This window comes from Sporisorium graminicola, chromosome SGRAM_15 (genome assembly GCF_005498985.1).
Source record: "Sporisorium graminicola strain CBS 10092 chromosome SGRAM_15, whole genome shotgun sequence".
NCBI classification, from domain to species: Eukaryota; Fungi; Basidiomycota; class Ustilaginomycetes; order Ustilaginales; family Ustilaginaceae; genus Sporisorium; species Sporisorium graminicola.
The window spans coordinates 146,213-160,447 of record NC_043725.1 but is presented as its reverse complement, the minus strand read 5'-3'; the positions used below and the strand labels follow the sequence as shown (position 1 = coordinate 160,447).

Below are 14,235 nucleotides of genomic sequence, written 5' to 3'. Positions count from 1 at the left end.
GAGGAGCGAAGTCGTCCTCATCATCTCGAACTCGTAGAAGAAAAGGATGGTCGAAAACAACAAGGCGATGAGGTGCTAAGAAGATCGGCTGCCGTCGAGTGGAAGCGGTGGAGTGTGAATAAAGCTCGTGCGCAAAGGCCGAAGAGCGAAAAACGGGGCAACAGGAGCAGAGAAACAAGACCGGCTCAGAAGCGGTTTCCGGTTAATCGCGACTTCCGGGTCGTGCAAATATAGTATTGGCGATGTTAGGTTTCTTGCGTTTGAGGTGCACTGGCCATCGACCAAAACCTCTCTCCGGCTTGGTTCTTTTCGACTTGGAGCGTCTCGCTGATGGCTGCTCATGTTCGGTCAAAACTCTACCGAGAGGTTAGGATCGGATGGTGCCCGACGAGTTACATAGGCGATCTCTTTGGCGATACCGTGTCGGCATTTTCTCTCCGTCCAGTCGTAGCTTTTTTGAGAATGCTGTGCAGTAAATGATCCGAGGAAATGTTGGCACTTTTATTCATGTACCAAAGAAAACAAGGCTCCCGATGCAGTATGCAATCGTTTCCAGCTGCATGAACACCATCGGGTGCCGCTTTCAAAACTCCGATCACAGTGCTCTGCTGCGCTCGGAATCCGCGGCACATGCTTGCGCAGCTGCTTCGTGTGACCGGAAACGCACGGCCGCGCTCACAATCCAATCGGTTCGAATCCAATCCATCATCACTCTCACCCCCCTCTTCCGACCCAACGAAACACTCTTTTTCGCACACTCACCACCCACCTCTTGACTCACCACGCAAATATGGCAAGCATCAAAGGCCCCGCGCCGGCACCCACCTCATTCCCCGGAGCCGAGAAGCTGCGCATCGGAATCGTGCACGCGCGCTGGAACGAAGAGTGCATCACTCCGCTCGTGCAGGGCTGCGTCGAGAACATCACCAAGGCAGGCGTCAAGCCGGAGAACATCGTCATCGAGAGCGTGCCCGGATCGTGGGAGCTGCCGTTTGGCGTCTCGCGTCTGATCTCGGCCTCGCAGGTGCAGGCCTCGTCGAACGTGTCTGATCTCATGGGCGCCACGTCGCTGCTGGACGACAACAGCAAGCCTTCTACGCCGACGACGGGCACAAAGCCGAGCAAGGCGGCGCTGGATGCGGTGATCGGCATTGGCGTGCTGATCAAGGGGTCAACAATGCACTTTGAATACATCTCCGAATCGTGCTGTTCCGGGTTGATGAGGATCGGGTTGGACACGGGCGTGCCCGTCATCTTGGGCGTCCTGACCGCGCTCACCGAAGACCAGGCGTTGGAGAGGAGCGGTGTGGGCCGGGGCAGCAATAAGGGTCACAACCACGGCCTGGATTGGGGTTCCGCTGCTGTCGAGTAAGTTGTCCCGTACTGCGCTGCACCGAGAGAGCGAGCTTCTTTTAACTGACCCGCCGCTTCTATCTTTTGCTTTTTCGCTTGTACAGAATGGCTCTCAAGACCAACCGATGGGCCGAGGGCAAGCTCGCTTGAATGCAGAGCGGTGCCACTTTCGCTGTACAGTACATACAGAAATGTAAAAAAGGCACATGTCAGGTGGCTCGTTCTCGTTTCGCAACGCCGTGAGGATCAACAGGCCGGTGGTGCGAGGTTCGATTGCGCAGGCTGCACGATATAGCGTGCGGACAGTGGGTCGAAAGCGTGCTAGTTCCATCTGCTGTCGAGAAGGCTGCTTCTTTCGGCAGAAAGGACAGCAAGTTGGTGTGCTCCCCGATCTTGAGCTGCAATCGGGTGGGCTTAGATCAGACGGAGGTTGGCCTGGCAGTGTGCGTTGTGGAGCACAAGCTTATGAGAGCTGTATCGTAGACTGCACTCCGACGAATCAGCGAGGAAGAGCGAGTCGGAAGAGAGAGAGAGAGAGAGAGAGAGAGAGTGTGTGTGTGTGTGTGAGTGTATGAGAAGTCGAGACGGGAACGAAGAGCTGGTCGTAAATAAGCATGGGCTTGATGGGCTTCCCCGCATTTGAGAAACCTGTTCGGCGACTCATTCTACCTACTCCGCCTTCACCTCCTCGAGCCACTATCCTTCCCACAGATCCACCCTGTCCCACAATCTGGTCTCACTTGTTGTCGGAGACACCACCACCATCACCGTTGACCTCGCTCTCAATCGACTCCAGCTACCATGTCGTCCTCGTCGGCGAGCACAGAGCGAACGCTGTACTACCTGGAGAACTCGCGAGCCATCCGCGTCGCCTGGGTGCTCGAAGAGCTCTCGCTCCCTTACACGCTGAAGACCTATCGGCGCATCGAAGGCAAGCGCGCGGAGGCCACGCTCAAGACCGACTCGGGCAACCCTCTGGGCAAGTCGCCGTACCTCGTCGACTCTGGCATCCGTGTCTCCGAGTCCGCTGCGATAGTGAGGTACCTCGTGGAGCGGTACGGCGCGCAGCGCGGGCGGTTGGAACTGCTCGGGACCGAGGGCGACTGGCAGGAGCGCGCCGACGTCGACGCGTGGATCTCGTTCAGCGAAGGCATGATGGTGCACACCCTCGCCGCGGTCTACCCACGCTGGTTCGCAGATGCGGATACGGCGAAGGGGATCGAAGCGAAGATGGCGGGTAACGTGCACAATAATTTGAACCTGCTCGAGGCCGCGCTGGCAGAGGGCAAGGGCGGCTACTTGGTTGGCGGAAGGCTGACGGCAGCGGACATCATGTGCGCCTTCTCCGCAGAGTACACGTTCGGCATGGATACCGCCATCACCTCCGAGGGAAAGACGCGCGACAACTGGCCAAACACCCTCGCGTGGCTCAAGCGCTTGGCGCAGCTGCCATCGTATCAGAATGTGTTGCGCAAGGGAGCCACGCATCGGTTCACCATCACCGACTGATGAGCAGAATGGTACAGCGCCCGCCGTGTCTCATTCCTGCTTTACAGCCGTTTGCCTTCACAAACAGGTGCTCGGCTGATACGCAATACCGAGGAAAAAATCTATCTTGTGCAACAACGGTTTGTGTGGGTCATTTTTGGGTGTGTGAAGTCAGCTGCAGACCAGCCAAGCAAAGAAGAACAAGCGATGAGGCCATGCAAATGGCCCTTGCACCCCACCTTCCCCTCCTCATTACGAGAAAGCCCGAAGCTAAGATAGTACACGGAGAAGAAAAAAGAAGCGGGTGCGGTGAGCGCGCCCTTCGGCTACATTTAGTCGAGCTTGTCGACCTCGGTCTCCTTCTTGTCGGCCTCGTCAAAGTTCTCCACGACATCGGGCACATCGTCGTCGTCCTTGCCAGCATCGCCGGCAGTAGCGGCTTGCGAAGCGGCGTGTTGGGCGTTCATGGCCTGGTACGATTCGGCGAGCTTGCGCAGCGAGGCGAGCGAGTCAGGGCCGAGCTGGTTGAGGATGCCGGGAACAAGCTCGGTGAGCTCCTTGTCGACACCGTTGCCGTACACGGCGAAGGTGTTGCTGGTGGGAAGGCCGTGGACTGTTTGAGTTGGTCAAGCAAAGATGAAAGAATCGTCAGCGTGTGCGCCCACGGCATTGTAATGTGAAGCCACCGTTACACCGTCTCGAACACCGGCACATCCGAAACGAGATGTTCTCCTGCAGGGTCGCGAATGAGCGGGTTGCTTCCATGCCGGCACCAGACTGCCTCGGATTTGAATGTGGCCGCAAAGCCCGTGTCGATGACAAGGCTTCTCCGATTCAAGTTCCATTTCCCACCTCCTACCTGAACGCTCCGATGCTGGCCGGGTTGGACCATGACTGAGCCTTGGCTTTGTCCTGCGCTCCTTCCAATCCAGATGATTTTGCAATGCAGTGGTCGAGATTGCCTGCCATGCGTCTGCGCTATGTCGCCCTGGCTATTGAATTCGGTACAAGATCCGATCCCTCGGCTCTATGTTGGCCCATGCAATGTCGAAAGGTGTTTGACTCGCTGATCGGCGCTAGACGGCGCATTCGAGTACGGTGTAACAGTTTTTCTCTAGAGAACTCACCCTTGGGAGCAGCAAAGTGAAGGACGTTGCCGTCCTCCTTGAACATGTTGACCTCCTCGATACCAGAGACGGGCTCTACCTGGAGCTTCTTGAGCGCAGCCTGCAGCTTGGGGTCCTCACCACCGGGGCCCTTGGGCTTGGGCGCCACCTTACGACGAGGGGTACCCTTGCCGCCTGTGGATCGATGTTAGAACGTGCATGTAACATGCCCAAGTGTTTTCCAGAGTGTTGTTAGCGGTGACGCGTAGAGCAATGTCCGGTTGGGTACCATGAGATGCAGATCAAGTGCATGCGAGAGATGATCCAAGTACGAGGTGCGTGGAAGCGATAAGGTGAAGAAACAAGGAGAACAGTCGAGTCAGTAGTGTCCATGAATACCGCCTGCGGGCTTCGGCGGGATGTACCGTGCTGGGTTACAGTCATGTAGAGTAGGAGAATCGATGCAGAGCCAGAGGAGGCCGACGCTCGCCGAGTTGCAGAACCTCCTTGTCGCAGCGGGACCGAAGGGAGTCGGGATCATGAGAAAACCTACCAGTTCGGCTGGCAGCCTGCAGCTTTGCGAGCTTTTCCTGGTTGAGAACCATATTGAAGAAACGAAGAGGAGAAAGGAACGGAAGATGCCGAACGAGGGAAGCGAGATGGTAATGGTGGAGTAGAGCGTTCAACGACGACGACGAATGATGAGAACGATGACAACGGACCCAGACAACCCAATGTGCACCTCGAGCGGGCGCAAGGGCGTGGCCAAGAGACGCTTGTCGTTTTGCTTTGCTTCTCTGCGCTTCGGCCTGACGCTGCGTTCTAACCCCCGCTCTGCATAGTGCAGGTGCTTCTTCTCGGCCGTTTGTCTGTCTGTCTGTCGGTCTGTGCCATTTTCAATTTTCGCACTTTCTCTCGTTGCAACGACTTTCTTCTTATTTTCAGCAAGAGAGAGATAGAGGTGATCAGAAACAGACGCCTTCCTGCACTCGAAGCGATTCACTTCGGTCGCCTGACCTGCCGCAGTGCTTCTGCTTGCCACCTCGTATCGACACGGTGTTCAGCCAACTGTCGATTGAAATGAAGGTATGCCTAACACAGAAGAATCTTTCATTTCTAGGCTGCATTGTTGGCTGACCCTGCTCAGAATGAGACCGGGAAGCGACCGGACACTGATTGGAGGACGCCGCAGCTGGTCTTCGCTTGGGCACAAAGCCGCACTTCGATGCCGCTCTAACAAAGATACCAATCTTGTTCGACTTGTCCGCTTGTTGTTTCGCGCCGATCTCACATATTATTGCTTTTAGAAGTTTTGAATTTGCAATCTCTTTGAATTCTGTCGACGGGCATTATTGACTTGAAGTTTTGTATTCCGACTCGAAACTCAACAAGGATTAACGGAAGGAACAGGTAGAGAGCAACTTTTCAAGAAGAAATCCAGGCCAAATAGCGCCAAAATCGGAAGCGGCCCGCTGCCAGACAACTTGGAGTTTCGAGCGAGCGAGGGTTTAGAAATCACATCGCCGCTCGCTCTGTGCGAGAGAGTGTGAGTTCCATGTGCCGATATTCGTGCGGAGCCTCTGGGATGCTCTCTCTGGTCGTCGTTGGTGGTGTTTGCCAAAACCCATCAAGCTTGCTTTTGATCTTCCCCACACCACACCCTTTGTTGTCACCTCATTTCCACCTGGGATCACTCTCCATCGCTGGCGTCCTAAGAAGCACATTCAATCGTGCCCTCGCATTCGTTCAAGGTTTCATCCTCGGGGCATCTTCTCTTTCGGTTCGGTCTCCGTTCACATTCACATTCACACATCATGTCGAGCTCTCCAGTCCTGAACGTAGGTATCGCCACCCTCGGGGTTTGGACGCCAGACCGCCTTGCTTGCAGACCCGACAGAGTCTCCTAGACACGCATCGATACGAGACTCGATTCGACTCGAGTAGCAACCTCGAACCGGTTACTCTTTGTTTGACTCCAGCCTGCTGACCTCCATTGCTCTTTGCCTACCTCTCACATCATTATCATCCTACCCTCGTTCGCTCGATGCGAAATACGCCGCTTCCTCGAATGCACACCCTGTTTCCTCACGCGTGGATTCTCGTTTTGCGCAACGGAACTACCTCCCCCTCCTCCTCCGGTATGGCGGCATTTGCAATCACAGGTGGTCCGCTACTCGGCACTCGTCGGTGGTATCGGATACGGCATTCTGCACCGCAGGACATTGCAGGCAAAGGCAGACGCCAAGGCTGCTCACGCCGAGTACAAGCACAAGGAGCAGCTCATCCAAAAGGCAAAGGAGGCGTACAAGAACCGTCTCGTCGCAAAGCAGAGCGATACTGGAGGTGAGTATGCGACGCGACAAAGCATCATGGCCGAGGTCGAGCAGCAACACGAGGGTTGGAGAGAGATTATTACAGTTGAGGACTGGATCTCCAAATGCCGATGGCGTGCGGGCGCAGCTGAGGTTGCGTCGGATGCCTCAGTGGCTTCGGTGGAAGCATCGAGGCGGCACTAAAAGGGAAAGACGAAAGAGGAGTGGAGCGGCGATTGCATCGTCTTGCGTTACTGTTGCCTTGCTTTGGTTCTGTTATGAGTGGCTGCAAGAAGAAGGGCATTCATGCGACCGAAAGGCACACGTTCGGGAAAGCCGAGCCACGGCCCTGGCCACGCCCTCACAGTGAAACCCGTCGTCGGCCAAGCAGAAAGTGGGCTTATTTGACTCTGATGGCAGCCACTGGCGGCCGTTCGCTCAGCATGCCCGCTCTCACCACGGAAGCGTTGATTGGCGCCTCTGCCATACTGCTTCGTGCATCGCGAACGGCAGCTTTGCCCATCACTGCCTTTTCCTCTCCCAAAGCTCTCGATCTCGGCTCGCTGCCTGGACTTTGGTCTCTCTGTCTCTCTGTCTCTAGTCGAGCTTACATACTGACTTGGCATCGCCTTCGTATCCATCATTTCCTTGACGACAGTTGTCTCCGATCCCGAGAACCCAGCCTTCGACTTGGAAAAGTTTTTGACCAAGCTCGAGCAGGACAGCAAGTAAACGCAGCCACTCACACTTGCGCATATGCACGCAAACATGCACATACTCTTAGATTCGTGGTAGCAATCTACAAAAGCCTTTTGCGCTCGCTTTCTGGTCTTGCTGCGCGAAGAGTTGGTTGTTGCCGATCAAGACCCGTGCGGTTCAGACGCGTTGATGTTCATCATGGTCGTCCACGTCGTTGAAGGCATCTTTGTGGTGCAAGTCTGAACTGAGACGTGATGCTGGTTGGTGTACGTGGCAGCAAAAGAAGAAAGGCTGATGACGAGCAAAAAGAAGAAGAGAACTGCAGCACCTAGGATTCCCGCGTGGTCCCCCACCGCAGTACTGACTAGGCGATACCTTGCTTAACTTCGCAGATCGGACGGGATGCGGTGCTTTCAAGGTTCTATGGCCGCAGATAGAAGAGTGGGTTTGTAACAGAACCATGAACTCGGGACTTGGGGAAGTAGAGGGGGATCGTGCGTTGCGAGCCGAGCTGAGCTGAGACGCATCACGATTGTCAAAGTGTCTGTCGGCTACCGATCGGGTGAACGTGGGCTTGTATAGATACGGCACGCTGGTCGCCGTGGCGCTCGGACGCTGAGTGAACCCCACTTGGATCTGGAGGCCAGGTGGGTCAAGAGCGAAGATTGCAGAGAGACGGCGATGTCCGACCGAGCCTTGTTGCTAGGAGATTGTTGTCGATTGCTCGTCAAGAAAGGCGTGCACTCCGTTTGGATGGAACGTTCCGCCGCCTTTTTCCCCGAGTCTGCCGTTCAAAGAGCGCACGTTGCGAATCCGCCGGCAATTCATGTCCACTTTCTTCGCCCACCTCGGCCATACTCTACCTACGCTTTGCCACAGCGTCGACTCTCGCTGGTTCACTTTTCGGATCCCACAGGAGAACTCGCTGTTGATCGTGAAGGGGCTGGTCTGCGAAGCAAGAGGTGCAGCTGATGCTTGGCATGAAGGCTTTGCCTTCCCGAGCACCCGTTATCGCTGTTTCTTGGACAGCTATGCTGTGTTGTCAGAGATTGAGACGATTTCTCTCTCTGCATTGCCGCTTTTGTCAAAAAGATAACACATTTTCGCTCATGCACGCCGGTTCTCGCTTAGCGCATTAGCCAAACTCTGCTCGGATCACCTTCTTCCATTTGATTTGCGGTCATAACGCCCCCACCCCACCTGCAGACTAGAGTGTTCCCGTCGGCTGCCCACGGTGGTGGCAATGAAACGAAGCGGGGGTGCAGGATTGTTCCTGGTTTGGATGAGGATATAAGGCCTGCGAGGTTTTTGCACACGACATCGTCGCTCCTCTCTACGATCCCCCTCCTTACCTACTTCATTCTGAAAAACACGGCATCGCAACCTGTCAGAATGTTGCTCAACAGCCTTCTTTCGGCCGTCGTGGCCCTCGCGGGCGCAGTGTCGGCTTGCCCTGGCATCGACCATGCCCAAGGTCTTGCTCCTCGTCATCCCGAACATTCCATCCAGCCCAGCGGCGCCGACAGTCTCCTTCGCGATTTGACTTGGGGAGACATCGCTGTGCTGGCCACTACAGATATACATGGGTGGTACCAAGGGTGAGTCGCTGGAACACACTGATGTGCTCCTTCTCCATGTTTTGCATCGCTGACGACTGTTTTTTCTCCTCCTTATTTCCCCGTCTGCTAGGCATATGAAAAAGAGTGAGCCCGAACCCAACTATTCGGGCGACTGGGGCGACTTTGCATCGTTTGTCGCTCACATACGAAAGCTCGCCAAGAAGAAAGGCGTCGATCTGCTCCTCGTCGACTCGGGAGATTTGCACGACGGTGCTGGTCTCAGCGACGGTTACCCTGCTGGTCAGGTCGACGGGCAGACCTCGAACCAGTTCCACGCCAAGGTCGACTTTGACCTCTTGGCCGTCGGCAACCACGAGCTGTACAAGTACGAAAATGCATGGAACACCTTGACCGAGTTTGTGCCCAAGACGCACGGTCGCTACCTTGGCTCTAACGTCAACATCAGCCACGCAGGTCCTCGCGGAGGCAGCAACGTCACCTACACGTTCGGCGAGCGCTTCGTCAAGTTCAAGACCCACAGCGGGCGAAAGGTGACATCGCTCGGCGTGCTTTTCAACTTTACGGGCGCGGACAACGGAATCACCGTGCAGGACCCGGCCAAGATGGTGCTCGAGCCCTGGTTTGCTGACGCCATCAAGGAGGAGCCTGATGTGTTTTTGATCGCTGGGCACATGCCCGTCCGCAAGGACCAGTTCCCCGTCGTCGTCGATGCCGTCCGCAAGGTGCACCCGACCACGCCCATCATGGTGCTCGGTGGACACTCGCACATTCGCGACTGCACCCAGTACGACAAATACTCGATGGGCCTCGAGTCGGGCCGATACCTTGAGACCATCGGCTGGATGTCGATGAACTTCACCCAGTCTGGTCCCACCTTCAGCCGTAGCTACATCGACGCCAATCGCCGCAACTACGCCTACCACGCCGGGCTCGCTTCCAAGCCCGAAAAGTTCGACACGGCGTTGGGCAAGAAGATCACCAAGCAGATGAACCAGGTCGCTGAGGCCTGGAACCTGTCCCATGTCTATGGCACTGCTCCTCAGGACTACTACCTGCAGCGTGTGCCCATCAACGACTCGTCGTCGCTGATCAACTTTATGACCAACAAGGTGCTGCCCACCGTCATCTCGACGTCCAACCCTGACCGCAAAGGTGTGCCCAACATCGTAATTGCCAACTCGGGCTCGCAGCGATTCGATCTGTACGCCGGACCTTTCACCAAGAACGACCAGTACATCGTCTCGCCTTTTACCGACGCTTTCCAGTACATCAAGGATGTGCCTTACAAGTACGCTAGTCAGATCATCCACAAGCTCAACGGGGACAAGGTGGCGCAAGCTACCAGCCGCAGGCGCGATATCGAGGCGGAGGACAGCGAGAAGGAGCTTTACGCTAAAGGTCACGTTTCGCACATCTACAACCGATGGATGAAGGACCAGCACGTGTTTGCTACCGCCAACACGGCAGCAGCTAGGGACTTGGCGAAGCTCGATGCTCGAGCGGCTGAGGCTCAGGCCAACCGCACGCTCGGGTACGTGACCAAGGACCAGTGCCCCGGTGATGGCGATGACACGGTGCACACCGCCATCCCGTACGCGTCGGTGCCTGACTACGTCCAAAGCCCCGTCACGGGTAAGAACGTCAGCGACAACGACACGGTCGACGTCATCTTCCTCGACTTTATCGCCAAGAACGTGGTGAGGATTCTCAACGGCGTGCAGACCGACAAGACGTACTCACTCAGTGATGTGGCAGCCTACAACCAGTACACCACGCAGGACATCTACCCGCTCTACGCCGAGCAGGTCTGGGCCAAGAACACAACCGCTTCGCGCTAAAAGAGGCTGGCTTTCCGCCTCAATCTTCCTCAGATGGAACTTGTGTAAATCGTCAGTCACATGCAATTCGTGCGTGAGCCAGTAGTAGCGAGCGAGAGTGTGGTGGACAGGTTTGAAAGCGAAACATGATGATATGCTGAATGAATGCTTTCAGGGTGGCTGTCCAACACGGCCTTTCATGAAGGCGTCAAATTGAGATTATTTCGGATCGCGGGACTCTCCACAAAGCGCCTCGTTCGGGATTGCAGATTAACTCTTTCAAATGCTCCGCTTCATTGCATCTTGACAACTGCCCACCACCGCCGTCGTCATCGACCGCCATTCCCCTCTTCCGCTTCATTTCCAGTTTCTGGCTCGCTTTCTGATCGCATCCAAGGATGGACGCCGCACCGACCGATGCTGCCAATGTTGGCGGCAGCACCAGCACGGCATCCGCAGCCACCTCTTCATCACCCAACAGCACCGAGCTCATGATCGCGCTCTCCCAGATCCAACAGCTCATCCCACTTCTCGACTATCGACCAGGCGGGCTAACCCACCTGCTCCCCACCCTCTTGACGCCACTTTTGCCCGTGCAAGAAGCCGTGCCTGGCGAAAGCATGCAACGCTACCGTGCGAATGTGGACCACGCATTTCGCGTAGCGAGCGAGCTGGTGGGGAGAGTGCAGGACGGCGCCTCGGTCGGGAGCGCGCTCCAGCTGGCAGAGAGGCTGATGCAGCAGGGAGATGAAAGCGCGAGGCTGTTGAGGGTAAGGAAAAAGAGGAGGCTCTTTGTCGAGCAGGAAAAGGTGCTCGAGGTCAATACTTGGGGGCCACCAGTCCCACCACGGTATACAGCGGTTGCCAAGCCACCATCCGGCACGGACAAGAGCGAAGAGGCGCAGCAAGAAAAGTCGAAAGAGGACGTCGACATCTCTGCCTTCCTGCCCTCACAAAACCCTCCCAACACCATCCTCTCCACACAGCAGCAGAACATTCCACCACCGACCACACCCCAAGCTGTGCAGAGCTACCTCGCCGCGCTGCGCAGCTACCTCAAAACCACCGTCGACAAAGGGCTCTTCCCGCCAACGGTGCAGCTCAAACACATCAAGGCCCGCATCGTCACCTTCACACCAGAAGCGTTCACGCTAGAAGTCCAAGTGGCCCAGCTGGTCAAAGCGCTCGTCGACGCTTCTGTCTCGTACGCTCCTCGATCCAGCTCCGAGTCAGCAGAGACGGCAGAAACACCAGAGGCAGAGCTCAAGACCGTTGAGTTGGCAGCGCTCACTCTGGGTGCGGTCGCCGAATCAATCTCTTCGACAACTCCAAGCGCATATCCCATCTTCCGTTCTCTATCCGCCGATGTTCTCACTCAAACACATCGAGCCGTCTCTTCCGCTCGTTCATTAGGCACGGTCACAAACGCGTGGACAGCATACAAGCCAATCACAGAGACGATCGCACGCGTCATACTTGTTGCCGCGCAGTTCCAAGCGTAGGCGCCAACAGCGAATGTAGTGTCAATTGGAAGCTATACCAACCTGATCGGGCATCGTCAAAGAAGTTATTCTTGCTTCTCCTCCTTGGCGGTTGCGGAACCATCGGTACCCGAAGCAGCCGACGACGACGAAACGGAAGAAGCACTACCTGACGACCTTCTCCTCCTCTTTGCGCTACTCGCATCCGATGCCGTGCGCGAACTCGACCGCTTCGCTCTCTCCCCCTTCTCAGATCCCGTCTGCCGGATCAAATTGCGACTCACCTCGACATAGTCGTTCCACCTCCTCTCGAACTTATCCGTCAACCTCGCCGCTACACCCTCACTTCCTTCAACCCTATCCGCCGAGATGGAAATACTGAAATCGCCACCGTACGAGCAGATGCCGATGCCCAACGTGCCCTTGCCCGCCTGTGGCGGCAGCGCAGTCCACCTGACCACCTCCTGCCCCGCCAGCTTGATGCGCTGCTTGGACGGACACGGCACGTTGGTCACCACCGCGGTGAACGAGGTCAAGATGCGCTCAGTCACCCAGACCGTCGGCCAGCGCAGCACGTTCCACGGGTGTTTGGGGAGCAGGCCGAACGGGATCGGGAAGATGGCGGGGAGTTGGCCCGTGAGTTGGATCGCATGGAAGAAGATCTTCGGTAGCAACGAGTTTTTGAGGATGTTCAGGCGGCTATGCGTGGTGTGCAGACGACGGTGCAACAGCTTGACGTCCTTTGGCAAGCCGGATGTAGTCGGGAGGTAGGCGATGCCGCCCGTGGAAAGGTTGCGCAATGACCAGTCGCCCGGTTCTCGGATCGAAATGGGGATCATGATGCCGATGGGTGAAGGCAGGATCTTGTGCGAAAGATGTCGGATCTTGTTCAGCAGACCGGGCTGTTGAGCTTGGCGTTCGAGCTCGTCGTTGATCACATCGGCGATGACGGTACAGATGATGTCGTTGACTGTCAAGTGCGTCCCGATCAGCGGCCTCGAGTATCGCTTGCCGCCCTGCACCTTGTCCCACAGCGTGCCCGGTTGAACGCCCGAGAACGCCTTGGAGACGAGCTTGACGTCCGATAGCGTAAACGACCTGGAAATGCTGAACTCCTTTTCCTCCTTCCTCGGGCCAGGGTAGCTCGCTGTGACGTACCGCTGGCGCCAAAACGTGGCAAGGAAGAAGAAGCTTGTAGACACAGCCAACGTGAAGCAGCCTGCCAGATCCGTCACCAACGACACCACCCAGCTGGTCCAGTACAGAGCCAGCATGACCAGCTGCAGCGCAATAGTCCCGTGGAATCGATCCAACGCGGCGAGCTTCTTGTTCATCCTCGAGGGCAGCGCCTTGCCCTGCTTGGCATCGCTGAGCAGCTGGGCGCCTTCGGACATCATGCTCTCGAGCTTGGCCCCAAGCGAGGTTACGAACAGCTGGCTCATGACGAACCCCTGACCATCGGCCATTGTGTGATGACCGCGGATCACGCACGCACCCCTGGAGCCCGTTTCCTCATCGACAAAGTTTTCGAGCACCACAGCCTCCCACAGCGGCTTGGTGTAGTCCCACTTGCTCGCAATAAACTCGGAAGCAAACGACTCGAGCTCGCGCTTGCCCGCGTTGCCCGGCAGCGTATGTGCGCGCATGTGGTTGTCAATGTCAAACTGCTCGTCGTCGATGAAGACGGTTCCGTGGAAGAAGCGTCCCACATCAGCGAGCTTTTGGCTGTATTTGGGAAAGTGGCCGATCTGTTTGAGCACGGCATGCTTGAGATCTTGCAGGCTGGCGGGTTGCTTGAAAGTGTAGGTGGCGGTGCAGACCGGGTTAAAGGCGCTGATGCCGTCGATGAGGAGCCACATGTTATCGATACCTCCGATGGCGTTGGCGCGACTGAAGATCTCCCATTGGAGAAGACGCTCGAAGTAGTCTGCAACCCCCAGGGTGGACTGGGCAGCGCGCGAGAGCAGACCGCCACGTTGCTGCTCGGCCACACGCTGCAGTGCGGACTCGGCGCGCTCGGCTACGTTGTGGACCGCGGTTCCGAGCGTGGGCGTGTTGTAGCCCGAAGTCCAGGGGCTCTCATCGAGCGCGGAGACAATGCCGGGGAAAAGCGGGTAAAATATCTTGCTTGTGACGGATGAGCTTGTTGTGCTGCTGCCATTCCGATTGGTGCTTGCGTTGCCGTTACCGTTGAGGTTGGAGATGCCGTTCATCCGGGCAAAGCGCGAAGAGGACTGCAGCGTGGGACTGCCGTTGGAGTTGTCGAACTTGACCGATTTGGTCACCTCGCCGTTTACTTCGTTGCCGTTGACTTTGGCAGCCGGAGATGCAGTCGCTGGGTTGGTCGCTGTTGTTGTCGACATGGTTGGCAATGTTGGCAGATCGTAACACAAGGATAT

The 14,235-nt window shown here is 56.6% G+C and overlaps 7 protein-coding genes across 7 annotated transcripts; 5 read left to right on the top strand and 2 right to left on the bottom strand.

Moving 5' to 3' along the window:
• Positions 1–790: 790 nt before the first annotated feature.
• EX895_002492 (uncharacterized protein) lies at positions 791–1,503 on the top strand (the record flags this gene model as incomplete). Its single annotated transcript, XM_029883091.1, has 2 exons — positions 791–1,368; positions 1,458–1,503. 2 exons carry the CDS (start codon positions 791–793, stop codon positions 1,501–1,503), a joined length of 624 nt encoding a protein of 207 aa, XP_029740489.1.
• Positions 1,504–2,154: 651 nt separating this feature from the next.
• On the top strand, positions 2,155–2,862 carry EX895_002491 (uncharacterized protein; the record flags this gene model as incomplete). Its single annotated transcript, XM_029883090.1, has 1 exon — positions 2,155–2,862. One exon carries the CDS (start codon positions 2,155–2,157, stop codon positions 2,860–2,862), a length of 708 nt encoding a protein of 235 aa, XP_029740488.1.
• A 311-nt stretch (positions 2,863–3,173) lies between these two features.
• Positions 3,174–4,552, bottom strand: EX895_002490 (uncharacterized protein; the record flags this gene model as incomplete). The annotated part of the gene is made up of 3 exons (XM_029883089.1): positions 3,174–3,454; positions 3,969–4,142; positions 4,501–4,552. The coding sequence occupies 3 exons, from the start codon at positions 4,550–4,552 to the stop codon at positions 3,174–3,176; spliced, it is 507 nt and encodes a 168-aa protein (XP_029740487.1).
• Positions 4,553–5,761: 1,209 nt separating this feature from the next.
• On the top strand, positions 5,762–6,991 carry EX895_002489 (uncharacterized protein; the record flags this gene model as incomplete). The annotated part of the gene is made up of 3 exons (XM_029883088.1): positions 5,762–5,785; positions 6,110–6,290; positions 6,918–6,991. 3 exons carry the CDS (start codon positions 5,762–5,764, stop codon positions 6,989–6,991), a joined length of 279 nt encoding a protein of 92 aa, XP_029740486.1.
• Positions 6,992–8,350: 1,359 nt separating this feature from the next.
• On the top strand, positions 8,351–10,376 carry EX895_002488 (uncharacterized protein; the record flags this gene model as incomplete). The annotated part of the gene is made up of 2 exons (XM_029883087.1): positions 8,351–8,556; positions 8,648–10,376. The coding sequence occupies 2 exons, from the start codon at positions 8,351–8,353 to the stop codon at positions 10,374–10,376; spliced, it is 1,935 nt and encodes a 644-aa protein (XP_029740485.1).
• Positions 10,377–10,753: 377 nt separating this feature from the next.
• On the top strand, positions 10,754–11,857 carry EX895_002487 (uncharacterized protein; the record flags this gene model as incomplete). The annotated part of the gene is made up of 1 exon (XM_029883086.1): positions 10,754–11,857. One exon carries the CDS (start codon positions 10,754–10,756, stop codon positions 11,855–11,857), a length of 1,104 nt encoding a protein of 367 aa, XP_029740484.1.
• A 65-nt stretch (positions 11,858–11,922) lies between these two features.
• EX895_002486 (uncharacterized protein) lies at positions 11,923–14,199 on the bottom strand (the record flags this gene model as incomplete). Its single annotated transcript, XM_029883085.1, has 1 exon — positions 11,923–14,199. One exon carries the CDS (start codon positions 14,197–14,199, stop codon positions 11,923–11,925), a length of 2,277 nt encoding a protein of 758 aa, XP_029740483.1.
• Between the last annotated feature and the right edge of the window lie 36 nt (positions 14,200–14,235).